Source organism: Pristis pectinata, chromosome 14 (assembly GCF_009764475.1).
Source record: "Pristis pectinata isolate sPriPec2 chromosome 14, sPriPec2.1.pri, whole genome shotgun sequence".
NCBI classification, from domain to species: Eukaryota; Metazoa; Chordata; class Chondrichthyes; order Rhinopristiformes; family Pristidae; genus Pristis; species Pristis pectinata.
In genome coordinates this window covers 12818632-12845541 of record NC_067418.1, presented here as the reverse complement: position 1 = coordinate 12845541, position 26910 = coordinate 12818632, and the positions used below count along the sequence as shown (strand labels likewise).

Sequence of the window (26910 nt, the reverse complement as noted above, 5' to 3'; positions counted from 1 at the left end):
GGTAATAGCTGCTTCATGTGCTGAGAAGTTGCAAATGAAATTGAACATTGTGCAATCATCAGTGAACTTCCCAACTTCTGACTTTAAGATGGAAGGAAAGTCATTAATGAAGCAGCTGAAGATGGTTGGACCTAAGACACAGCCCTGAAAAACTCCTGCGGCAATGTCCTGGGACTGGGATAATTGACCTATAATAACCACAACCATCTTCCTTTCTGTGAGTTATGGCTCCAACCACTGGACTATTTTTCACTTGATGTCCATTGACTTCAGTTTTGCCAGTGCGCCTTGATGCCACACTTGCTCAGATGCTGCTGATATGAAGAACAGTCGCTTTCGCCTCACCTTTGAGTTCAGCTCATTGGCCCTTGTTTGGATCAAAGCTGCGATGAGTTCTGCAGCTGATTGACTCTGGCAAAACCCAAACTGGGCATCAGTGAGTCAGTTATTAATCAGTAAGTACTGCTTGATAGCACTCTTGATGGTGGCTTCCTCCCTCAATTTACTGATGAGTGTAGACTGATTGGATGGTAATTAGCCAGATTGGATTCGATTTGCTTTTTGTGAACAGGATGTACCTCATCAATCTTCCACACCATCAGATAGATGACAATGGCACAACTAGTTCTCGAGTGCAGGTTTTTGGTACTACAGCTGGAATGAAGTCTGGTACTGTAGCCTTTGCTTTATCCATTATTGATGATAAAGATCCTGATGAAATCATTCTTCTCAAGGGCGAAGTAAAAATGCCTTTAATTTACAAAACAATTTACATCCAAGTATTTTTTTGCTTTGAGGTATTCTCTCTAATGCCTTCAGCCATTTTGAAACCAGCCTGATGCATAGACTTTACTCAATGTCCTTTCAACGTGCGTGCTCTCCAACTATGGGATAAATTAATTCCCTTAATATGCATGCCTCCACAAAGTGAGTTTAAATAATTAATCCAACTTATAAACAAAAATAAAGTGGAAGTTTTAAAATTTCACTTCACGACCAGGTTTAGTAAAGAATCTGTTTCCAATGATCATTTTTAAAAAAAAAATAAGTTGCTAGCCATTTGTACATATAAACCAAAGTCTTTTTTCTCCCCCCTCTTCAGATTTCTGGTCTTTCGAGGTTGGCAGCACAATTAAAGGCAATGAGTCTGCGAGATAATTTGTTGAAAGAGGTGGCCCCATCCCTCTCTGTCAAACCTTCTTCGAAGATCTCAATAGTGGGCACTGGGGAAGTTGGCATGTCGAGTGCCATTTGCATTCTACAGAAGGTAACGTCCCACATTCGTTATTCAGTGTCAAAGTTCTTTTTTTTATCTCTTTTTCAAAAGGTCCAGATGTAATAAACAAATTAATGAATGAGCGAAGAGCATTTATATTTAATTTTTCCAAACCTTGTTTATTGAGACTAGTCAGGAAACACCTGATCCCCTTGATGTCAGAACTTGGGTAGACTCAAAATGAGATCACATAGATTTTCAAAATAGACTCAACCTAATTACTTTGACATGATGTACCTCAGAATATCTGATGCAGTAGGTTAAGGAGAGGGATGCCACTGGGTCACTCTGCCTGGATTCATCTCTGATACAAGGCATAATGCAGCATCTTGGATGTCCCAGTGGCCACAATGGGTTTGGGACTGACTGACCTTCTGGACCACCGTAGAACTGATTAAGTATGCTTACAGGGTTGCCTCTGCCACGTTAGAAAATATAACACACAGTTAACGCATAACACTCTCCCAGTGACAGCAGTGGCTTTTTAAGTAAGTAATCTGTTTCAGTGGTGTTGGTTGAGGGAGTATTGTTGGTTATTAATTAGAAGTTAAAACAGAAAAATGATTTGAGAGTCAATGGTTCCTAGTTTCAAACAAAAACTCCTTAAATTTAAAATGTTCAGAAAATATGGCTCTTGCAATTGAGACATTTTGCAGTCTGGTTGTCAATCTGCTGAAGCAGTTTTCTCAGAAGGTATTTGCAGATGGGTACATTGGGAGCATGGTAACAAATTTGACTCATGCAATTTAATGCCTTAGAATTTCTGATTGAAATAACAGTGAATTTTCTCTGACATTGTTATCTAAAACCCTAAAAGCAACATCCAGCTGCTGTACTTGCACAGTTAAATGTAGAACAACAACACATTCCATTGATATGGCACCTTTAATGTAATAGTTGATAAATGATAGTCTTTGGTGATGACCTTTGTGCTATAGACGGATGACATCCATTGGTCTTTGGGCCAGTGTTTGGCTATTCCTGATTACAGGAAAATATGAATGGCTGATCACACAGAATCACCTCAACAATACACTTCTGATATGGGTACTGCTCAACGACCAATTTAAAGCCAGTATTTTCCTTGTGTTTCCTTTTACAGAGTTTAGCTGATGAGTTGGTCCTTGTCGATAAGCGGGCAGACAAAGTTAGGGGGGAATCGATGGATTTGTTACATGGCAGCCTGTTTCTAAAATCCAAAATAACATCAGATACAGGTGTGTGACGGGTTATGGGATTTATTGTGACATAATTCCATTGAAAATTTGAAGCAAAGTTAAATTTTAAGCTTCTCTCTCTATCTACCTGCATTTCTAACAGCTATCATGCATGTGAAAGAATACAGTGGTAATACTGAAATCACCAGGCAGCACATTGATTTGCCATGTGCCATTTTCATTGCACAGAAGATAATGTCTCGCATTGATCATTCAGTGCCAAAGTTCTACTTTTTTATCTCTTTTTTTAAAAGATTCAGATCTAATAAACAAATTAATGAACAAGCAAAGTGCATTTATATTGCACCTTTCCAAACCTTGTTTATTGATGCTAGTCAGGAAACACCTGATCCCCTTGATGTCAGAACCTAGGTAGACTCAAAAGGAAATCACTTAGATTTTCAAAATAGAACATAGAACATAACAGCACAGTACAGGCCCTTCGGCCCACAGTGTAGTGCCGACATTTTATCCTGCTCTAAGATCTCTCTAACCCTTCCCTCCCACATAACCCCCCATTTTTCTATCATTCGTGTGCCTACCTAAGAGTCTCTTAAATGTCCCTAATGTATCTGCCTCCACTACCTCTGCCGGCAGTGCGTTCCATGCACCCACCACTCTCTGTGTAACAAAAAAACTTACCCCGACATCCCCCTTGTATCTTCCTCCAATCACCTCATATTAGCCATTGTCGCCCTGGGAAAAAGTCTCTGACTGTCCATTCGATCTATGCCGCTTATCATCTTGTACACCTCTATCAAGTCAACTCTCATCCTCCTTTGCTCCAAAGAGAAAAGCCCTAGCTTGCTCAACCTAACTTCATAAGATATGCTCTCCAATCCAGGCAGCATCCTGGTAAATCTCCTCTGCACCCTCTCTAAAGCTTCCACATCCTTCTTATAATGAGGCGACCAGAACTGAACACAATACTCCAAGTGTGGACTAACCAGAGTTTTACAGAGCTGCAACATTACCTCGTGGCTCTTGAACTCAGTACCCTGACTAATGAAGACCAACACACCATACACCTTCTTAACATGGACCCCAAGATCCCTCTGTTCCTCTACACTGTTAAGAGTCCTGCCGTTAACCTTGTATCTGCCTTCAAATTTGATCTCCCGAAGTGTATCATTTCACACTTATCCGGGTTGAACTACATCTGCCACTTAGCTCTGCATCCCATCAATGTCCTGTTGTAACCTACAGCAAACTTCTACACTATCCACAACACAACCAACCTTTGTGTCATCTGCAAACTTACTAACCCACCCTTTCACATCCTCATCCAAGTCATTTACAAAAATCACAAAGAGCAGGGGTCGCAGAACAGATCCTTGTGGAACACCACTAGTCACCGACCTCTAGTCAGAATACACTCCATCGACAACTACCCTCTGTCTTCTGTGGGTGAGTCAATTCTGAATCCATGCAGCCATGTTTCCCTGGATCCCATGCCTCCTGACTTTCTGAATGAGCCTTCCATGAGGAACCTTATCAAATGGTTTAGTAAAATCCATATGCACCACATCCACTGCTCGACCTTCATCAATGTGCTTTGTCACATCCTCAGAGAATTCAATCAGACTCGTGAGGCATGACCTGCCCCTCACAAAACCATGCTGACTATCCCTAATCAGCCTATGTTTTTCCAAATGTCAATAATTCCTGTTAGACTCAAGCCTCATTACTTTGACAGGAGCTACCTGGGAATACAGATGCAGTAGATTAAGAAGAAGGATGCCACTGGGTCACTCTGCCTAGACTCACCTTTAAAACAAGGCATTCTGCCAGCATCTAGGATGTCACAATGGCCCTGGGACTGACTGACTTTCTGGATCACTGTAGAGTTGATTAAGTATTTTTACAGTACAAAATGTTCTGCCAGAGAAGGAGCAGAGCTTGTGAAATACAGTTTCCAAAGGTGCAATTGTGGATCAGCTGGGTGGAGATTTAAATGTAACTGCTCTTCACTGGGCAACCAGGGAGAGTTCCAGAAATACTTAATACCTTATTGGAAGCTTCAGAAGTGTTTGTGAGGTTGCCATAAGTTCTAAATATATTTGGAAAGGACTATTGTATGCATTATTTTCTGTAACCTTCTGATCTCCCGCTCACCATTTCCATTGAAAGCCATTTTAAAACTAATGTATCTTCCAGTTTACAAGGTAGACACAATTTTGGGCTTTGTTAACAGAAGCACAGAGTATAAAAGCAGGAAATCAGGTGGAACTTCAATAAGACATTGGTCTGGCCTCAACTGGAATATTATGTTAATTCTGGTCGCCAGATAAAAATGATCTGACAATGTTGGAGAGGGTCCAGAAAAGATTTATAAGAATGGTGCATGGGATGAGCGATTACAATTATAAGGATAGCTTAGGGAAGCTGGAGCCATTTTCTTTAAAGATAAAGTAAAATAAAAAGATGAGAGGTCTGGACAGAGTGGAGAGTGGGAGGTTGTTTCCTTTGGTAGAGGAGTCGAGTATAGAGGTCACAGTAGAAAATAGAGGGGAACAATAGAAAGTGGTTAAGTTACTGGACAGCATTGACTGAGTGAAAACTATTGTTGAAATCTCACCGTGAGACAGACATGGACCTTAAGTTCAAGTTATTAAGTAAATTTTTGTTCAGAATAGTGTCGCAGCAGGTGGGGCTGCACAAATCAGTTACAGCTGCCCAAGGTACGATCCTGACTTCCAGTATTGTCTGTGTAAAGTTTGCCTGTTCTCCCTCTGACCCTGTGGGATTCCATGATGTTCCTCTCATGTCCCACAGATGTGCTGGTTTGTTAGTTAATTGGCTACTTTAAGTTACTCCTACGTGAGGTGGGTGGTAAGAGAATTAGGGTGTAGTTAGTAGGTATGTGAGAGAGAAATAAGTGGTGAATGGGCCAATGGGATCTGACACAGATTCGTTGGGCCTTCTTACGTAACATAAGAAAATCTGTTCAAATTAAGAATGAAGGAAAAGTATGTTATATGCATGGGGGTGATTAGCTGCTGGTAATCTGCTCTGTTATAGAACTGACAGGTTCCCGATGGGTTGAATGATAGCTCTTACACTGTAACCATTGTATGATTTGAATTACATGACAGAAGTGAGTGTAGGGGAACACTTTGGATCTAGTGATCATAATTCCATTAGTTTCAAGATAATTATGGAGAAGGATCGAACTGGTGCTTGGCTTAATATTCTAAACTAGAGGAGGGCCAATTTTGATGGCATCAGAAGGGATCTGGTAGGCGTGCACTGGGATAGATTGTTTTCTGGCAAAGAGATACTTGGTAAATGGGAGGCCTTCAAAAGTGAAATATTGAGAGTACATAATCTGTATGTTCCTATCAGATTAAAAGGCAAGGCTAACAACTTAGGGAACCTTGGTTATCGAGGGATATTGAGTCCCTGGTAAAGGAAAAGGAGGAGGGGTATATCAGGTCTAGGCAGTTAGGATCAAATGAGGTTCTTGAGGACTATAAGAAATGCAAGAGAAACCTTAAGGGAGAAATCAGGAGGGCTAAAAGAGGACATGAGGTTGCTCTGGCAGGCAAGGTGAAAGAGAATCCCATGGGCATCGATAGCTATATTAAGAGCAAAAGGATAGCAAAGAACAAAATTGGTCCTCTTGAAAATCAGCGTGGACATCCATGCATGGAGCTGAAAGAGATGGGGGAGATCTTAAATGAATTTTTTGCATCTGTATTTACTTGAGAGACAGACACGGAGTCTATAGAATTGAGGAAAAGTATAGTGAGGTCATGGACTGTATCCAGATTATGGAAGAGGAGGTGCTTGCTGTCTTGAGGCTAATTAGGGCGGATAAATCCCCAGGGCCTGATGAGATGTCCCCTTGGACCTTGTGGGAGACTAGTGCAGAAATAGCGGGGGTCCTGGCAGAGATATTTAGAACATCCTTGGCCACGGGTGAGGTGACGGAGGACTGGAGAATAGCTAATGCTGCTCTGTTGTTTAAGAAAGACTCTCAGAATAAGCCAGGAAATTATAGGCAGGTGAGCCTGATGTCAGTCGTGGGTAAATTATTGGAAGGTATTCTGAGAGCCTGATTAGGGATAGTCAACATGGCTTTGTGCGTGGCATGTCATGTCTAACCAACCTTATAGAGTTTTTCAAGGAGGTTACCAGGAAGGTTGATGAAGGGATGGCGGTGGATGTTGTCTACATGGACTTCAGCAAGGCCTTTGACAAATTACTGCATGGGAGGCTGGTCCAGAAGGTTAAGTTGCTTAGCGTTCAGGATGAAGTAGTCAATTGGATTCAACATTGGCTTAGCGGGAGAAGCCAGACAGTGGTAGTAGATGGTTGTCTCTCTGATTGGAGGCCTATGTCTGGTGGTGTGCCGCAGGGATCGGTGCTGGGTCTGTTGTTGTTTATCATCTATATTAATGATTTAGGTGATAATGTGGTAAACTGGATCGGCAAATTTGCAGATGACACCAAGATTGGGGGCATAGTGGACAGCAGGGAAGGCTATCAAAGCTTGCAAAGTGATTTGGACCAGCTGGGAAAACGTGCTGAAAAATGGCAGATGGAATTTAATGCAGACAAGTGTGAGGTGTTGCACTTTGGGAGGACAAACCCGGGTATAAGACTTACACAGTGATTGGTAGGGCACTGAGGTGTGCAGTAGAACAAAGGGACCTGGGAATACAGATCCATAATTCCTTGAAAGTGGAGTCACAGGTAGATAGGGTCATGAAGAGAGCTTTTGGTACATTGGCCTTCATAATCAGGGCATTGAGTGCAGGAGTTGGGATGTTCTGTTGAAGTTCTATAAGACATGAATGAGGCCGAATAGAGTATTGTGTGCAGTTCTGGTCACCTACCTACCTACCAGAAAGATATCAATAAGCTTGAAAGAGTGCAGAGAAAATTTACACAGATGTTGCTGGGACTTGAGGGCCTGAGTTACAGGGATAGGTTGAATAGGTTAGGACTTTATTCCCTGGAGGGCAGGAGAATGAGGGGAGACCTTATGGAAATGTACAAAATTATGAGGGGTATAGACAGGCTTTTTCCGCTCGGGTTGGGTGAGCCAAGCACTAGAGGTCATAGGTTGAGGGTGAAAGGTAAAATATTTGAGGGGAATCTGAAGGAGAACTACTTCACAGAGGGAGGTGCGAGTGTGGAAATGAGCTAACAGCGGAAGTGGTGGATGCGGGTTCAATTGTAACATTTAAGAGAAGTTTGGATAGGTACATGGATGAGAGAGGTATGGAGGGCTATGGTCCAGGTGCAGGTCAATGGGACTAGGCAGAAAATCAGGCTGGCATGGACTGGGCGGGCCGAAGGGCCTGTTTCTGTGCTGTAATGCTCTGTGACTCTATGTATGGAATATAATCAACAAATGCTCATTTCTGCTTAATCCATGAGCTCCCAATCTAATCAAATAGGGTCACAGAGTTATACAGCAAGGAAAACAGGCCTTTTAGCCCGAGTTGTTCCTGCCGACCACGGTGCCTACCCAAGCTAATCCCATTTGCTTGCGCTGGGTCCATCTCCCTCTAAATCTTTCCTATCCATGAACCTGTCCAAATGTCTTTTAAACATTGTAATTTTTCTGCCTCTACCACTTCATCTGGCAGCTTGTTCCATATACTCACCACCCTCTCTGTGGAAAAGCTTGCCCCTCAGGCCCCTTTTCAAATTTGCGCCTCTCAGCTTAAACCTATGCCCTCTAGTTTTAGACTCCCCTGCTCTTGGAAAAACACTGTGACCATCCACCTTATCTATGCCCCTTATGGTTTTCTAAACCTCTATAAGGTCACCCCTCAGCCTCCTTCGCTTCAGGGGGAATGGTTCCAGGTTATCCGGTCTCTGCTTATAACTCAAGACCTCCAGTCCTATAACATCCTTGTGAGTCTTTTCTGCACCCTCTCTAGCTTAACCACATCCTTCCACAGTAAGCCAACCAGAAGTGCACACAATGCTCCAAGTGTGGTCTCACCAATGACTTGTACAGCTGTAACATGACGTTCCAGCTCTTGTACTCAATGCCTCGACCGATGAAGGCAAGGGTGCCCTAAGCATTGCAAGCTGCTCTCTACACACCTGCTAATTACCCTTACTATAATAGTTTTACACTTTTAAATTTAAACTCTATGTCACTAACTATACCAGTACTACATCAATGCACTCTGTACTAACTCAATGTAACTGCACTGTGTAATGAATTGACCTGTACGACTGGTTTGCAAGACAAGTTTTTCACTGTACCTCGGTACAAATGACAATAATGAAGCAATACCAATACCTTCCTGTCTAACTGTGTCAGCACTTTCAAGGAACTTTGTACTTGTATCCTTAGATCTCTCTGTTCTGCAACACTCCCCAGGGCCCTACCATTCACTGTGTATGTCCTGCCCTGGTTTAACTTCCCAAAATGCATCACTTCATACTTGTCTGACTTAAATTCTATCTGCCATTTCTTTGCCCACTTTCCTAATTGATCTAGATCCTGTTGTAACCTTACACAATCTTCTTCAATGTCCACCATACCACCAATTTTGCTGTTATCTGCAAACTTACTAATCATACCACCTACATCCAAATCATTAATATATACTGTATGACAAATGGCAGAGAACTCAGCTCTGATCCCTGTGGCACATCACTGGTCACAAGCCTCCAATGTGAAAAACAACCCTCCATTATTACCACTTCTGACTCCTTCCACCAAGCCAATTTTGTATCCAATTGACTAGCTCACCCTGGATCCCATGTGATCTAACCTTCCAGACCAGCCTACCATGTGGGACCTTGTCAAACAACTTGCTAACATAGACAAAATCTACCACTCTGCCCTTGTAAGTCCCCTTGGTCCCCTCTTCCAGAAACTCAAATCAAATTCATGAAATGCAATTTCCCATACACAAGGCCATGCTGACAATCCCTATTCAGTCCTTCCATTTCCAAATGCAGATCGATTCTCTCTCTCTCTCATAATTTTCTCCAGTAACTTTCCCACCACTGAAGTTTAGCTCACCAAGATCACAAGACAAGGGAGCAGAAGTAGGCCATTCGTCCCATCGAGTCTGCTCCAAAGAAAAGGGGAAAAAGAAATGAGAAATTGGGGGTGGCGGGGGGGGGGGGGGCGCAAAAAAAGAAACGCACTACACTAACCCCAATTTCTGGCCTTATCCCCATATCCCTTGATAACCCGACTATTTAGATATCTATCTATGTCTTCCTTAAATGCCTCCAATGATCTGGCCTCCACTGCTATACGTGGCAAGGAATTCCACAAATTCACCACCCTCTGGCTAAAGAAATTTCTCCTCATCTCAGTTTTAAACCTGTACCCTCTAATTCTAAGATTGTGCCCTCTGGTCCTGGACCACAGCTTGACCACATCTACTCTGTCCAGTCCTTTCAACATTTTAAATGTCTCTATGAGGTCCCCTCTCATTCTTCTGTACTCCAGTGAGTACAGTCCAAGAGCCGACAAACGCTCATCATACATAAGCCCTTTCAGTCCGGGAATCATCCTCGTAAATCTCCTCTGAACCCTCTCCAACGTCAGTGCATCTTTCCTAAGATATGGGGCCCAAAACTGTGCACAGTATTCCAAATGAGGCCTCACTAGTGCCCCGTAGAGCCTCATCAACACTGTAGTTCCTTGGCTTATTCTTACAGCCCTTCTTAAATACAGGCACAATTAGAATAGGTGGGATTTTTTTTTTGTCTGGTCACCCACAAGTGGAACAAGATGTGATAATTATACCAGGCCTCGTAATATATTTCCCCACTCAATCACATCTTGCCACTTTCCCTTTGCCTCAGAATTCCAGTATGAGCAAGGGATCCCATTTCTCTCCAGAGACTAACTTGGAGTGGTAGATGGCTCCTACCACTTAGCAGCACCGGAATATCTTGGTGGATCCTGGATTGCTGTCAGCAGAGTTCACCTACCTATAGAAAGGCCAAGAGATTCCTCGCTGTGAGTGGTGGTTGGGAGGTTGCTTGAACAGTGACAGGGAGTGGCTGTGCCAGTGGAGCTATCTTCCAACTAGAAACTCAAGTAAATGCCAGTGGGTACAGCTGTACCTGCTAGTTGATGGGTTGGATGTTTCAGCTTATTGTAAAAGCCCATTAGGGAACTAGGCTGCCCACATGGATGGTTTCAGCCTACATGCACATGGCTGGCAACGTCTAAGTGGTCACATAGACCACAAGGGGAATTGCAAAGGCCCACTATCCAGTCAATGGCTTTGCATCTGTCCACTAAACATGAATTACTTAACCCACAAGTGATTAATTAGGTTAAAAGCCATTCAGAAGAAGAACCAGTTCAGCACTAGATATGGTCTAAGCTGATTTAATGCTTTTGCTGGCTTATTAATGTAGAGGGAGATAATAGAGCCCTTATTTGTACAGCCAAGATTTCTGACTAAATTTGTTTGCCTTCCTTCAAGTTTAGTGCAATTTTTAAAATGAAGTGGTTTTGTTATTGTAGGAGCATTAGGAGTACAGCTAAACATTAACCTAATTGCTGAATGTCATTGTGTAATGCAGTCAGAATTGCATTATCCCTTACGCATTTGGAATGTCTCGTTATGTTACAGGTTTAAACCATTGGAATAGGAAAAGTAGAAACAACAAGTTTCAAATTTATTACCAATATCAGGCCAAAACAAGATATAATTTCTTGTTGACAGTGTTACAGACTCAGTGAAAGTCCCTTTAAGATGGAGAGTGTGTGTGTATATGTGTGTGTGGGGCGTGCTTACGTCAATAGAAGATAAAGGATGTAATGACGTTGTTGAAGAAGTTAGAAGAAGGGGAGAGAGAGAGAGAGAAGGGAGAGAGACACCAGCCTGCTAGTTTTCTCTATTGATGGATGAGAAACAATAACTGTGTTTGCCACTGAAATCCATGTATGGAAATTGGAAGTAACCCGGTGGAGTTCACTTTGTTACTGACCTGTAGAAGGAAACAGGTATTTGTGTGTGGACGACCACGATTCGGATGCTTTTCAGGGTGAGAGAGTCACTACCGAGTAAACACTGAAGTGTCGTTTGGGTTCCATCGTGGAACATTTGGAGTTCGTATTTACTCTCTCTGTTTCTCTACGTCTACGGCTTATCTTTAGACAACGGTGGTTGTTGAAGAAGCCCTTGCTCATGTTGCACCTTATGGCTTGCGGAACTGAACTTTAAGAACCATTCCTGAACTGGGAGTTTGGGACTTTGCCACACACACACACACACACACACACACACACACACGAAGAGTTTAGTTTTGGGGTTAACGTTCAAGGTTTAACATTTTTGAATTCTAACATACTAACATTTTTACTTTTATTTTACGTATTATCATAAGTAGTGATTAATAAAATAGTTTTTAACACTGAATCATGCTCAGTGTGGTTCTTTTGTTGCTGGTTCGTGACAACAGTTTGTTTCTTCAGTCAGCAGCAAGGCCTGGGTACATTGCTGTGTGGTTGGAGGAGGACCTGGTTTTAAAGTAGACAGATTAGCATTTATTTTGTGCTTTTTAAAAGCTAAGTATAGCTCAGAGCACCTTATATTCATTAGAGTATTTTAGAAATGTGGTCACTGTTGTAATGCATGAAACATAACAGCCAAGTTTTGCGCAGGAAGACTCTATAAAAAGACATGCTGCTTTAAAGATGTTGTTTGAGAGTATTGGTAAGAATACCTGAACTCCCCTGCACTTCACTGAGTTGTACTACTTATCTTCTACATCCATTCAAGAGAGAAGGCAGGGCTTCTGTTTAGTATTTCGTCTAAGCCATAGCATCTCTGATGATGTGGCACTCCCTCAGCATGTGTGGGAAGGACACTTAAATTTTCAACTCACTGTGGATTTGGAGGCAAGAGCTCTAGCAGCAGGGCTCAGCCAGTATAGCAAGTGTTACAAAAGCAAGTTTTCCAGGCAGCTAGACTCAGCAAGTTTGTTAAATACACTTTAGGCTTCTTGTTGGTTGCATGAGTCCTTTGAGTTAGAAGCCATCATTCTAGGTCTGAATAAAAGCAGTGCATGTTTATTGAGTGAATTGCTGTTCTTGGCAGTTGTCACATCTGACTACAATGCTTGCTTTGCTGCTTGCAATTTAAAAAAGATTGCTAATCTAATTATACACAGGAATACTGATTTTTGTGCAATTATTTTTAACTTTTTGAAAGTAACAGTTCCAAAACATAATGAGCTACTAAAAAAGCTTGCTGATTGTTTAATGAGAATGTTTCTAGTTTTCCTTTACTTGAAAACCAGTTGTGTCAATTAATTCACGTTGTTCAATGTTGTAAACTTCAACATTGTTCTTCCTCTTGAGTTCAGCAGTTCTCAGACCATTGGATAATATTGCCAAATTTGAGTTTTATAACAGAGGTTGTCAGGCTTGCACTTTAATGTGGGTTTAATGAGTGGTGCCCGATACCATGGCAGATGTGCAGTGCTGAGGAATGATGTTACAACGGTATTACTGGGGTAAGAACTTCATATAGTGCAAGCCTGGTTGCATTACATAAACTTAAAATGCCCGCCTTTCATGTTTAATTGCTGGACTTTCTCTTCCTAATGATCATTCTACAGACTGTAAAGCTACGCAAGACTCTAAGATATGCATCATCTGTGCTGGTGTGCGTATGAAAGATGGAAGGCCAGATAAGAATCTACTGCAGGACAATATTGCTGTCTTCAAGGAGGTTATCCCTCAAGTGGCTAAACATAGTCCAAATGCCATTTTGCTGATTGTTACTCAGCCAGGTAAAGTTGATTGGTTAAATATTGCTGTGAATGTCTTCAGATGCATCTGTGCATTCAATTTTCTTTTATAATTCTTCTTGTGGTTATAGACATTACTGGCAAGCCTGGCATCTATTGCATATCCCTCATCACTCCCTGGGTGGCTTGCTTGGCTATTTCACAGGACAGATATGAGTCAAATGTCAGTGGGTCTGGATAACACATGGGACAAAGTTGGTAAAGACAGTAGTTTTCCTTCTTTGAAGGTCATTAGTGGATCAGGTATATCTTTATGACAATCCAGTAGTTTCAAAGCCATGGAGTGTGGTGGCAGAATATTTAGGTCAATGGACTACCAACTAGAGTTTGGGACCTTTGATCCAGAAATATGAGCTCCAATCTCACCATGAGAAGTGGAGAATTTAAATTCAAATAATTAAGTAAATCTGGAATTTTTAAAAGTAATGTTCTTAATAACTACCTTCAAAACTTGAATTCAAGTTCAAGTGTATTATCATTGACATATATACACAGGGTATAAATTACCATGAAAATTAGCTTTTTGGAGCAGCAGTACATTACAAACATGACAAATATAAGTTAATATAAATTTAAATTAAGATAAGTTGTACATAACTTACACAACAAAATAAACGTATTGACATTAGTACAAGTTGAGAGAGAGAAAAAGAAATATAGAACGAGGTAGTGTTAGGGTTTTTCAGGTTGGTTCAAGAACCTGATGGCAGTGGGGAAGAAGATGTTGTTGAACCTTGAGGTGTGGGTCTTCAGGCTCCTGCATCTCCTGCCTGATGGCAGCATGGAGAAGAGGGTGTGGCCCGGATGGTGGGTGTCCCTGGTGATGGATGTCGCCTTCCTGAGACATCACCTCTTGTAGATGTCCTTATGGTGGGGAGAGCTGTACCCGTGATGGAATTGTCTGAGTCCTAGCTTCTTGTAAAAACACATCCAGTTCACCTATGTCTATCAGTGAAGGAAAGTGCTTACCTCTTCCTGCCCAAGGATGACTCCAGGCTCAACAAAATGGTTGACTTTTAACTGCATCCTCTATTTAGAGATGGGCAACAAATACTGGCATTGGCACCCGTGTTCACATCATGTGAACAGATAAATAAACAAAAATTACTGAGGTCAGCAGTTTTAAAAACGTTCCAGATCATTTAATGAACTGAATTTAACTTCCCCATTTGGCATGTTGAGCTAAGAGCTCGGGCATCACACAGCTTTGGATTACTGGTCCAGTAATTTAATCACTGGGACCAAAGTCTTGAATTTCTTTGTTTCAGGGAGCTAAGATTTAAACTTAAGTGTTGTTTTTGTAATTAATCTAGTTTCCTTTTTTTCCAACAACATTTTCTGCCCTATCTCCTTGCTTATAGTCATTGGCTTCTTGGCAGGCAATCAGTGCCCTCCAGTTCAACATCCATTGTGCCAGATGGGGCTGAACTAATGTTTCATACAAGTTCATGAAGAAGGAAATAAAGAATTTTATCACTTATTGTGCTGTTTAAATCAATAAATTAATTATTGCAGTCAAACATAGGAGCCAAAGTGTGTTCACTGTGCTCTTATGATTGATCTCAGGACTAGATAATCTGTGTCTTATTGAGTCGAAGAGTCACAGAATCACAGAGAGATACAGCATGGAAATTACACTATGATGATTCTATGAGCCTTTGACTCTGTAAGAAACAGATTATCTTGTCAAGGGAACAATCATGAGAGCACGATGGGCTTCTGTATTTAACTGCAATAACATCTTCAAAATTAATTTATTGATTTAAAAGCACAATAAGCAATAAAATTCTTTCTTTCCTTCTTTGTGAACCTGTTTGAAGCATTATTTCAGCCCCACCTATCATTAATGGGTGTTGGACTGGAAGGCACTGAGTGACTGATAAGGAACCAGTGAGGATAAGAGAAAGGAAGGGAAATGCTGGGGAAAAGGAAAGATACTAGATGCAGGCCCTTCAGCCCACTGAGGTCGAGCTAACCATCAAGCTCCCATTTACATGAATCTCACATTAATCCCATTTTAATCTCCCCACGGTTCCAGTAGCTTTCCCATTCTACCCCTCATCAATCCAGAAGAGGCAATTTACGATGACCAATTAGCCTTCCAACCTCCACATTTTTGGAATGTGGGAGGAAACTGGAGAACCTGGAGGAAAGCCACATGGTCAGAGTGAGACTGTACAGACTCCACACATAATTGAAGAAAGAATGTTGACCTAACTGGGTCATCTTCGGATTGACCCTCGGAATCTTTTGCGTGTGCTTGAATGGGAACAGCAATTAATTGCAGGGCTGATACTCAAGAAACTTGAACTAAAAATCTAGAGATGAGTTAAAAATCTCATGAAAGAAACTGGGGAATTTAAAATCAAGTTATTTTTAAAAATTCTCAAATTATAAAGCTAGTATCGTTAAAGGTGACTGTGCAATTACTAGACTGCCTGAAAATCCATCTTATTCACTAATTGTATGGAAGCAAATCTGGCATCTTTGTCCAGTGACTTCACCTTTATTTTAAATGAAAAGTGCTGGCAACATATGATCATACAAAATGGGGGCAGAAGTAGGCCATTCGGCCCTTTGTCTGTTGTGCCCTTTAATAAAATCGTGGTAGCTCTGATTGTAACCTCAACTTCGAGTTCCCATTTACTTGCAGTGAACTCTCATCAACTTGCTTACCAACAACCTATTTACCTCTGCTTTAAAGAATATTCAAAGAATCTGCTTCCATGGCCCTTTGAGGAAGAGAGATCCAAAGACTCAAGACCCTCTGGGGAGATAACAGTGCCTTATCTCTGTATTAAATGGACAGCCTCTTATTTCTTAGTTCCAGATTTCACGTAAGAGGAAACAGCCTTTCGACATCCATTTTGTCAAGATTCCTCAGAATCTTGGATATTTCAATCAAGTCTCTTCTAAATCAAGGCAATCTGTCCATTCCAGTTATCAGTCTAATAAACCTTTTGTGAATTGCCTTCAAGATATTAACATTCTTCCTTCAATAAAGAGAACAATTTTGTACACAAAACCCCAGGCGTCATACACTCATGCAAATGAGCTGCTCAGCCCACTATGTGTGTGCTGACCAATGGGCACCCACGTGTTAATCCCAACACTTGGCTCGTAGGCTTCAATGCCCAGATGATTCAAGTACTTGTCTAGACACTTCTTAAATGCTGTCAGTGACTCTGGTAGTGCTTCTACCATGTGGTCTCATCATTGTCCTATCAAATGAAGCATAACCTCTCTACTTTTGTATTCAATTCTCCTGGCAATTAAACACTAACATGCTGTTAACTTTTCTTATACACAAGGATACCCAGAACCCTGCAATCACTCATTATTTAGATTGTAAGCTTTTTTATGTTTCTTGCCAAAGTGAACAATTGCTCTTTTATCCAACATTATACTCCATTCAGTTGTATTTGTGAAGGCAGGCTACCAACAGTTTATTAGGGCAACAGGTAATGGAGATTAAATGCTGCCTTGCCAGCAATATCTTTGTCCGCTGGCTTTTGAAAATTCATTTCCGTGACCTGGGTGTCACTGCCAAGGACAGCATTTATTGACTGTCCCTTAATTGCTCTTGAGAAGGTAGTGGTGAATTGCCTTCTTGAACCACTATCGTCTTTCTGGTGAAGGTACATGAGTGTGGAGTTCTGGGATTTAGACCCAGTGAAGCAGTAGGAATGGCAAAATATTTCAAAGTCAGATGATGTGCAACTTGCAGGGGAACTTGCAGGGAGTGATGTTCCTCTGCATCTGATGGCGCCACCCTTCTTGGTGACAGACACCATGGGAATAATTATGAATGATTAATTAAACAAAACACCTGGTTTCATACATCATCACTGACTGAAAGATGTGCTCAAATTGTGGATCAAAGCATGAATCCATTACCTTTTACTCAGAGGTGAGTTGTAATTGAATCAATTGCTACTGGCAAACTTTGTGATTATTGTTTGTCCCTTTAGCTTTATACACTAAAATCATCTTTCTTTACTACTGTTGTACATCACATTGATGACTTCAATGAACTATCTTTTGAAAAGCTGCCAACATGTTTCTCATTCATTTTCCGCTTATTCCCCTTCTTAATTCTCATAATTGTCCATCTCAACCATTTTCTACTTTTAGTTTATGTTTTTGTTATTTGTTGATCTTTCCATTTCTTTTCAAAATTTCATGGAAAACTAAGACAATGTGTTGGATATTATATATGAACTTCAAGGTTTGCTCATTTGGTATTTGACCTGGATCTGATTCTGCCTGATGTTTGAAGTTACACATATTTGGGTCTTGTTCTTACTTGGATGTGAGACTGCTTGGGAATATAATGTGGACTAGGTTTACTTGGAGAGAATCCAGAGCCACTGGTTTGTTACAACATCTAAGTTGTCCCATTTGAATGCATTGGTCATGGGCTGATTTTGATCATCAGGCCAAGTGGTTTGATTTAAATGAAAAAAACAATACATGTGATTGAGTTTAACAGTTCCAGGACCATTGGATAACATTTCCAATTTTGACAGAAGCTAAGCTGCAACTTAACCTTTTTTAATAATTTCTTGCTTATTTTGTATTTGAGCCTCTCCAAAAGATTTTATTTATCTTCAACAGTGTAAAAAAAAAAGTGTCACTGAAGATTACAAGGAAAGTAAACCTGTCTTCAAATAAATCAATTTTACATTTAACTTGTTAGCACTTCAAATGATAAGACAATCAACCACAAAAAAACAATCTTTTTCACCCTAGTCAATTTTAATTTTAATTGTGTTGTACGTTTATAATTGGATCACTTTCTCTTGGTTTGGTTTACCTTGCAGTGGATCTATTGACCTATGTTGCCTGGAAACTCAGTGGATTTCCAAGGACCCGTGTTATTGGCACTGGTACTAACTTGGACACTGCAAGGTTTCGTTATTTACTTGGTGCAAAATTGAAAGTTAATCCGGTGAATGTTCATACCTATATCATTGGTGAACAAGGATCTGGAAGTGGTGAGTAGCTATCTGCCAATTTCATCAATGTTGATAAAATATATTTAAAGATATTGTATGTTGGGCTATGAAATGCATAATTCCTCAGCAGAAATATCACTTTGCATTCCAGGATGATTCCTCTGAAGTGGTATGATCAGAGAAACAAATGGAAAAATTCACACCAACTTGCCCGTGTCATTCATGCCTCATGTAGAGTGGTAGATTTTTGTGAACAAGACATAGCTGGACAACTTTCCACATTATCCAGTTGACGCCCATGTTGTAACTGTATTGTAACAGTTTGATGAGAGGCACAGCTGGTTCTGGAGAGCAGGTTTTCAATATGCGGATCAGATATTGCTTGGTCCCATAGCCTAAAGAGTATGCAGTGGACTCAACCATTTCTTGACATCAAATTGTGTGAAGACTGGTGAACATAATGATGAAGATCTCAGGAGGAACCTGACATGGTTTATCTATGCGGCACCACGGCTGAATGTGATTGTGAATACTTCAGCCTTGTCATTGGCACTTCCGTGCTAGCTCCTCCAGTTCACTTGCTAACTGTCCACCATCATTCACCACTGGGTATGGTAGGGCTGTAAAACTTTGATCTGATTTCTTGGTTGTAAGATCACTCAGCTCAGTCTATTGCGTGTCAATTTTTTGCCTTTCTGCACACATGTAGACCTGTGTTGGTATGAGATAGTTAGGGGGAGGGAGTTGGGACTGGAGGAGGGAGGTGATCAAGGGGCAGAGTTAAGTGGGTTTGGAAGGAAGCATGCTGAGGAAAAGGGATGTGGGCAGAATATATGACTATGCACATTTGTGTTTGTGATCGGAGTGAATGTCTGTGGAATTTGTTGCCGTGGAGGGCTGTGGAGGCCAAATCACTGGGTGTATTTAAGGTAGAGATTGAGAGGTTCTTGATCGGTAAGGGGATTAAGGGTTACGGGGAGAAGATGGGAAAATGGGGTTGAGAAAAAAAAGCCATGTTTGAATGGCGGAGCAAACTCGATGGGCTGAATGGCCTAATTCTACTCTTATATCTATGATGCCGGAGGAACTCAGCAGGCCAGGCAGCATCCGTGGAGAAAAGCAGGTGGTCAGCGTTTCGGGTCAGGACCCTTCTATGGGACTGAAGATAGGAAAAGAGGAAGCCCGATTATATAGGAGGGAAAAGCATAGTAGTGGCCCCCTCAGAGCTTCTCTTTTGTCCAACTATCACTGCTCTGTTTTTCCCTCCTATATATTGGGCTTCCCCTTTCCCTATCTTCAGTGCTGTAGAAGGGTCCTGACCCAAAACGTTGACTGCCTGCTTTTCTCCGTGGATGCTGCCTGGCCAGCTGAGTTCCTCCAGCATCATTGTGTTTTCATCTAGATTCCAGCATCTGCAGTTCCTTGTTTCTCTGCTCTTATATCTTATGTGTGCTGTGTGACAGAGCCTGGCTTTCAGCCATCCTGGATCTCTTTGCCATTGGACCCTCTTGTGGTGGGTGACCTGTAATGGCCCCTCCATGTTACAGGTATCCACCTTCTCTTCTACATCCCCTCCATCACACGTGAAGGTTCCAGACCCTGGAATGCTGAGTTGCCAGTATTGCACTTCTTTCATCGTATCTCCGCAATAGTAACGGTATCATATTCCCATGTGCCAGTTAATGGTGACCCTAGGGATCTTGATAATGGAGGGCTCGGTGACAGTAGGTGGTTTGCTGAATAGTCTTCTGTCCATCACCGCAGTTTAACAGTGCACTCATAACATGAGAAGCATACAATCTGCTTTCTGTACATTGCTGATTCTTTACCTCTGTCAGCAATTATTTTGCAGCAGGTTATAGAAGAACACCATGGAAATGGTATCAGTTTGACTGATATCACTCCCGGAGTAAATGCAGGAAGGTGCTTAAATGAAAAATTACCTTCCCTGAATGTTTATTTCTTGACATAATGTGATGATCAATATTTTTACCGATTGTCCAAGAAGCCGTCGATATTCCCTTTGATTAGTTTGGCCCTATTATTTAACTTTCTGAATTTATTGCTTAATGGTGAATGAAATGTGTCACTCCACCTTTTTTTTTGTCTTTGTTATAGTTCCTGTTTGGAGTAGCACAAACGTGGCTGGTATTAATCTGAACGATTTGGTTAGAGACATATCAAAGGAACATGTGAATGAAATTCATAAAAGGGTCATCGATAGGTAAGTGTTGGTGGGTTCTTGTTAAAACCCACTCATGACAACAGATGTGGGTGCTTTTCTTGTAGCAAAGATCCTTGGAATAGGCACTCTGATGAGATAGTTAAAAGTGTCTCTGCATTAAAATGGGGAGGACAATAACAGCTGTTAATTTTTGTTTTTAAAACTTTGTCTTAAAACTGTCTTGTACTCAGTCAAATTACATTCATGAAACACCTATCCTTCCAAGTACTGAAATGTCTTCAGTCTCCCACTCTGAAATGCATTGTTTCCTCCAAGATCCTTACTCATTGCTCCCTGTTTGAAATGATAGGCCTATAATTAGCCTGGAGAGTTATGAATAGTGTCCTATCTGATTGTGGCTATCTGTTGATGGCATTTGACATAATTAGTCATATCACCCTCTCCAATGTCTCTCTATTTTGTGTAAGTTTGTATTTTCATCCCTGGCTTTTTATCTATGGCTTTACCTTGTACAAGTTGTCAGATGGGCTCGTTCATTAATCCAGATAACAACATCCTTCGGTACAAGGTTAGCTTCTACGTGACAATATCCAGATCTACTTTTCCATGAGTCCTCGGCTCCCTTTGTTCTGACCCCCAAATTCCCTCAAGATCGGGGGAAACCAAGGCCATTAATTCTTCTCCCAATAAATTACACTCACCTCATCAACTGTATCCCATTTAGACATTCTCTTAGGCTGAACAAGACCATCCATAGTCAGAGCTAAGCCTCAAACTTCATATCCTATTCACATCTAAGAGCAGCTCTCTCTATTACTAAAGCAATACCCACCTGGACCATTACTTCTGCTGAAATCCAAGTACAAGGCTTTGTGATCAATAACTTGATTAATCCAATGGATCCCATGCTTTCCCTCCAATCCGTCCAAAACTCCACCTGGTTTCCCATCTCACACTGTTCACTCAACATTTCTGTCATCAATGGATTGATATTCCTTATTATATCGAAGTTAAAATCCTTTTTCCAGTCTTTAAATATGTCATGGTGATGCCCTGCCTTACTCTTTGAACTCCTTCTCATAAACCCCCCTGTATCCAAGTCTTTCATACCTTTTCCTAACGTATATTTCCTTGATCCGGTTTCTATTCCAGTGTCAATCACGGAAACACCTTGGGAATTTTTCTTTTGTATTAAAGACACCATATAAATTCAAGTTGTCCACTTTCCTCATTTACTTCCACACCCCAAACAAAGAGTTTACTGTAAAATTAGTAACCCCAGTCCTGATATTTGCCCTTTTACAGTAACCATCTATATATGTGATCCTTGCTCTTTTACCATGATTTTTACCTCAACATGAATGAATAAGTTGACTTTATATACTGTTAAACTTAATTGAGATGAATTTTGTATATTAACAATTTTAATTGGATTAAATATCTTCCATTTACATCAATTAAATGCTGCTGGGGAAGATATTTCTTGTCAGCAAACGAATACATTAAGCATTTGAAAGAGCAGATATAAAAGTCCACAAATTGGAATCACATAAAACATTTGGGTTTTCACTAGCACTAGTCTTTAAAGATGATAGGGAGAGTTGAACTTGATAAGTAGAAACACAGAAAACGTTTTGCTTTTGTTTTGTAAACCACTTTTTGGGCTTCGTTAGGTGTGTATCATGCCCATTTCTGGGTATCGTGGTTAAGAAGGTGGTTCCAGCCTTGGAGGATTTCAGAACTGGGTTACCAGAATGAAACCAGGGATGAGAAAATTCAGTTACCTTGAGATCAGGGATGGCTACAAGCAGACAAGGTTACAGGATGATTTAATAAGTGATGTTTAAAGTCATGAGGGCCTCAGAGGATATGAGAAATGATTTTACTCAATGACCTGGAAGTGGAAAAAGAATATATATTAGTCTGGATTTTATGAAACTGCAGATAGGTTGTGAACTTTTAGAAGGGAATCAGATAAATACTCAAAATTTATTGAAGAAGGGGAAAGGACTAACGGCTATTTAGGGCCATACAGCTCACTGAGTCTATGTTCAAGTAGTGCAATCCTGAGAGTTCCATTCTCCCATCCTTTCCCCATAGACTTGCAAATTATTCCCCAGTGTTGATTCAGTTGTCTTTTTGAAAGCCCTGGTTGACTGATTTCACCACCTTTTCAGGCAGTGAGTTTCAGAGACGCATTGTGCAGGCATGCAGAGCCAAATGTTCTCTCGTACTGAATCATTCTTTGTGATTGTCTTTAACCAACTATATTGGGTCTCAACCCCCTTCATTTCCTGTTTTTATATTAGTTGTGGGGAATGCTCCATGAGCAACCCAGGGCAACTTATTTCATTTCAATGAGGCCCTGGAAGCCAGTTCAATGCTGTCAGTAAGATAAACAGACAATGCTGGAAATACTCAGAAGGTCAGGCAACAGCAGTAGAAAGAGAAGCAGAGTTCTTGTTTCAGGTCCAAGAACCTTCATTCTATCAATTTCTGGAAGACAAAACACAATATCGAGCCACTAATGGGTTTCTGGGATTAGGCATCTCTTCAAGAGCATGGTCTACCCTGAAATGCCTGTCCCAACTCAAGTGAATCCTATCAACTCCATCATAAGACATAGGTGCAGAATTAGGCCATTCAGCCCATTGAGTCTGCTCTGTCATTTGATCATGGCTGATTTATTTTTCCCTCTCAACACCATTCTCCTGCCTTCCCCCCATAACCTTTGATGCCCTTACTAATCAAGAACCTATCAACCTCTACTTTAAATACGCCCAATGACTTGGCCTGTACAACTGTCTGTGGCAATGAATTCCACAAATTCACCACCGTCAGGTTAAAGAAATTCCTCCTCATATCTGTTCTAATGTTGTAGCTGAATCAGAGGAATTCTAGACCAGAATGGCATGTCTCCACAGCAGCATTTCTGGACACAGTTTTTCATAGAACATTACAGCACAGTACAGGCCCTTCAGCCCACGATGTTGTGCCAACATTTTATCCTGCTCTAAGATCTATCTAACCCTTCCCTCCCACATAGCCCTCCATTTTTCTTTCATTCATGTGTCTTTCTAAGAGTCTCTTAAATGTCCCTGATGTATCTGCCCCCACAACCTCTGCCGGTAGTGCGTTCCACGCACCCACCACTCTCTGTGTGTGTAAAACAACAACAACAACAACATACCCCTGGCATCCCCCTTATATCTTCCTCCAGTCATCTTAAAATTATGCCCCCTCGTGTTAGCCATTTTCACCCTGGGAAAAAGTCTCTGACTGTCTACTCGCTATGCCTCTTATCATCTTGTACACCTCTATCAAGTCACCTCTCACCCTCCTTCTATCCAAAGAGAAAAGCCCTAGCTCACTCAACCTATCCTCGTAAGTCAATTCTTTTCAGTAGACAATTCTTAATTTCTTTGTTTTTAAAATATAAGAACATAGAACAGTACAGTACAAGAAGAGGCCCTTTGGTCCACCATGTCTGTGCCAACCATGGTGCCAAATGAAACTAATCCTTTCTGCTTACATGTGATCCATATTCCTCCATTCCCTTCATGTCTAAATGCCTCTTAAACCCCACTATTGTATCTGCCTCCTCCACCACCCCTGGCAGCTTGTTCCAGGCTCCCACCACTCTCTGTGTAAAAACAAAACTTGCACTCCCACATCTCTTTTAAACTTTACCCCGTCACCTTAAATGGAAGCCCTCTAGAATTTGACATTTCTACCCTGGGAGATAGATTCTGACTGTCTACCTATCTACACTTCTCATAATTTTATAAACCTCTATCAGGTCTCCCCTCAGCCTCTGTTGCTCCAGAGAAAACAATCCAAGTTTGTCCAACCTCTCCTTGTAGCTCATACCCTCTAATCCAGGCAGCATCCTGGTGAACCTCCTCTGCATCCTCTCTAAAGCCTCCACATTCCTCCTGTAATGGGGCAAGAACACAATACTCCAAGTGTGGCCTAGCTGAAGTTTCATATAGCTGCAACATGACTTCCTGACTTTTATACTCAGTGCCCTGACCAATGAAGGTAAGCGTGCCGTATGCCTTCTTTACCACTCTACCTACTTGTGTTGCCACTTTCAGGGAGCTATGGACATGGAAGCCAAGATCTCTCTGTACATCAAATTGTATATTTTGGCTTGGAGTTTTAGCTGTGAAGGCCCATTGATTAACAGGTGCTTGTTGGAAAAACTAAACAGATATTCCATCCAAAACGTTGGGAGGTTTGGTTATCATTCCAATTGTGCTTGCTGCATTGTCATAGAGTTACACAGCACAGAAACAGGCCCTTCAGACCAATTCACCCATGCTGACCTAGATGTCCATCCAAGCCAGTTCTATTAGCCTGCATTTGGCCCATATCCCTCTAAACCTTTTCCTATCCATGTATCTGTCCAAATGTCTTTTAGAACATTGCAATTGTACCCACGTCTACCACTTCCTCTGGCAGCTCGCTCCATATATCTACCACTCTCTGTGTGGGAAAAGTTTCCCCTCAGGTCCTTTTTAAATCTCTCCCCTCTCACCTTCAATTTATGCCCTCTGGTTTTTGACTCCCCTACCCTGGCTAGAGTACTGTGACCATCCACCTTATCTACGATCCTCACGATTTTATAAACCTCTATAAGGTCACCCCTCCTACGCTCCAGGGGGCAAAAAAAAAAGGTCCTAGTCTATTTTATAACTCCAGTCCTGGTAACAGCCTCTCGAATCTTTTCCGCGTCTTTTTCAGCTTAATGACATCCTTCCTATAGCTGGGCAACCAGGACAGCATACATTACTTATAGTGTGGTCGTTTCAATTCCTTTAAGTATATCTTTGCGCTTGGTTAAACCTGTAATGGTCTTGATCTGGAGACATGGGTTTAAAAACTTGAGCCTGTAATCCAAGCCAGCACTCACAGGGCAGACTTTTAAGCTGGGCTGTTACAAATCTCACAGTGCTACGGTATCTCAGTCAACTCTCCTCCCGCAATCATCACCAGAAACAGGTCAAGTGGCTATTAATCACCCTGCTATCTGTGGGATTGTGCTCTGTGCAAACTGACTAGGAAACAGTAAATGGTCTTGATGCAGGATTCTGGACCCAATTCCATGTCTAGTAAATGAATAAAACAAAAGAAATCACATGTTGTGACGTGCTTTGACAGGACTGGGACCTTTGGAAAGTCCAATTACATTTTATTCTCTGCTCCACTGGACATTTGTTGCCTGGGCCAGGTTGGGAAGACGAGGGCCAAGGTGCAAATTCTCCCTTTGAATCCCATCCCTCTGATTCTCCACTGGTCTGTGACTTACCCTCTGAAACTCCACCCTCAGTCCATTCCTTCCACCATCAATGTCTGTCTCTCTAACCCCCTAATGCCACACCCAGAGAACAGTTTGCAATCTAGGCTGTGAGAGGAGTTGAACAGGACATTTAAAGATCTGCCTAGTTCAAAATAGTGCAATTTCTTCGAGGATTTTGGGAGAATGTTGAACTTTAAGCTTCATCTTACACATTCTTTGGAATTTTGTATTTGGTGATGGATAACGATGTAAAACTGACAAGGGGACACCGTCTTCAGATTACAGAAGTTCACACTCACATGAAATTATCAATCAATAGGTATCCATAAAATGCTGGGTGATAATCGCATCATGGGGTAAGATGTCCTTAGGATATCTTTATTAGTCACGTGTACATTGAAACACACAGTGAAATGCATCTTTTGTGTAGAGTGTTCTGGGGGCAGCCCGCAAGTGTCGCCATGCTTCCGGCGCCAACATAGCATGCCCACAACTTCTTAACCTGTACGTCTTTGGAACATGGGAGGAAACCCATGCAGATATGGGGAGAATGTACAAACAGCGGCGGAAATTGAACCCGGGTCGCTGGCGCTGTAATAGCATTGCGCTAACCGCTACACTACCGTGCCTGCCCTGGGATTCAGGTGAAATCATGAAACGTAAAAGGACAAGTGATTTATTGGTGAAGTAAACTGTGAATTTGGATCCTTAGTAAATCACTAAAATTCTCAGTATTTACATTGTACCATTGTAGTTAATAAATCCTAGAATTGTCACAGCATGAAAGGCCATTCAGCTCATTTGAATCAAATCCATGCTGGCTTCTAGTAGTAAAATCTGTCTATCCCATTCTCCTGTTCTTTCCCCAGAGACCCGCATTTCATTCTCCAATGTTATTTCAATTGCCTTTTTTGAAAGCTGATTGACCAATTCCAGCACGTTTCCATTCAGTGAATTTCAGATCATGACCACACTGTATATCAATGGTTTTGCTTTACATCTATGGAAGCACAAAAAGGCATCTGACAGCTGATGGTTCTTCAGGTAAAATAGAATGATGTGGTGTAAAACCTCGAAAGAGCATAGAGTGCTACAGCACAGAGGCCCTTCAACCCATCTTGTCCATGCTGACCCGATCTTCTGCCTGGTCCCATCGACCTGCACCCAGACCATATCCCTCCAAACCTCTCCCATCCATATACCTATCC

At 41.4% G+C, this 26910-nt stretch overlaps 1 protein-coding gene across 2 annotated transcripts in view; it reads left to right on the top strand.

Annotated features, from left to right (window-relative positions):
* The window catches only part of LOC127577606 (L-lactate dehydrogenase A chain-like), a 36467-nt gene that overhangs the window by 1194 nt on the left and 8363 nt on the right, over positions 1 to 26910 (top strand). For both annotated transcript variants that reach the window (XM_052028874.1, XM_052028872.1), the window contains exons 2-6: positions 1103 to 1267; positions 2379 to 2493; positions 13066 to 13239; positions 18081 to 18254; positions 20334 to 20439. In XM_052028874.1, coding sequence (XP_051884834.1) covers positions 1142 to 1267; positions 2379 to 2493; positions 13066 to 13239; positions 18081 to 18254; positions 20334 to 20439 — 695 coding nt within the window. In that variant the 5' untranslated portion in view covers positions 1103 to 1141. The remainder of the gene's footprint in view (positions 1 to 1102; positions 1268 to 2378; positions 2494 to 13065; positions 13240 to 18080; positions 18255 to 20333; positions 20440 to 26910) is intronic.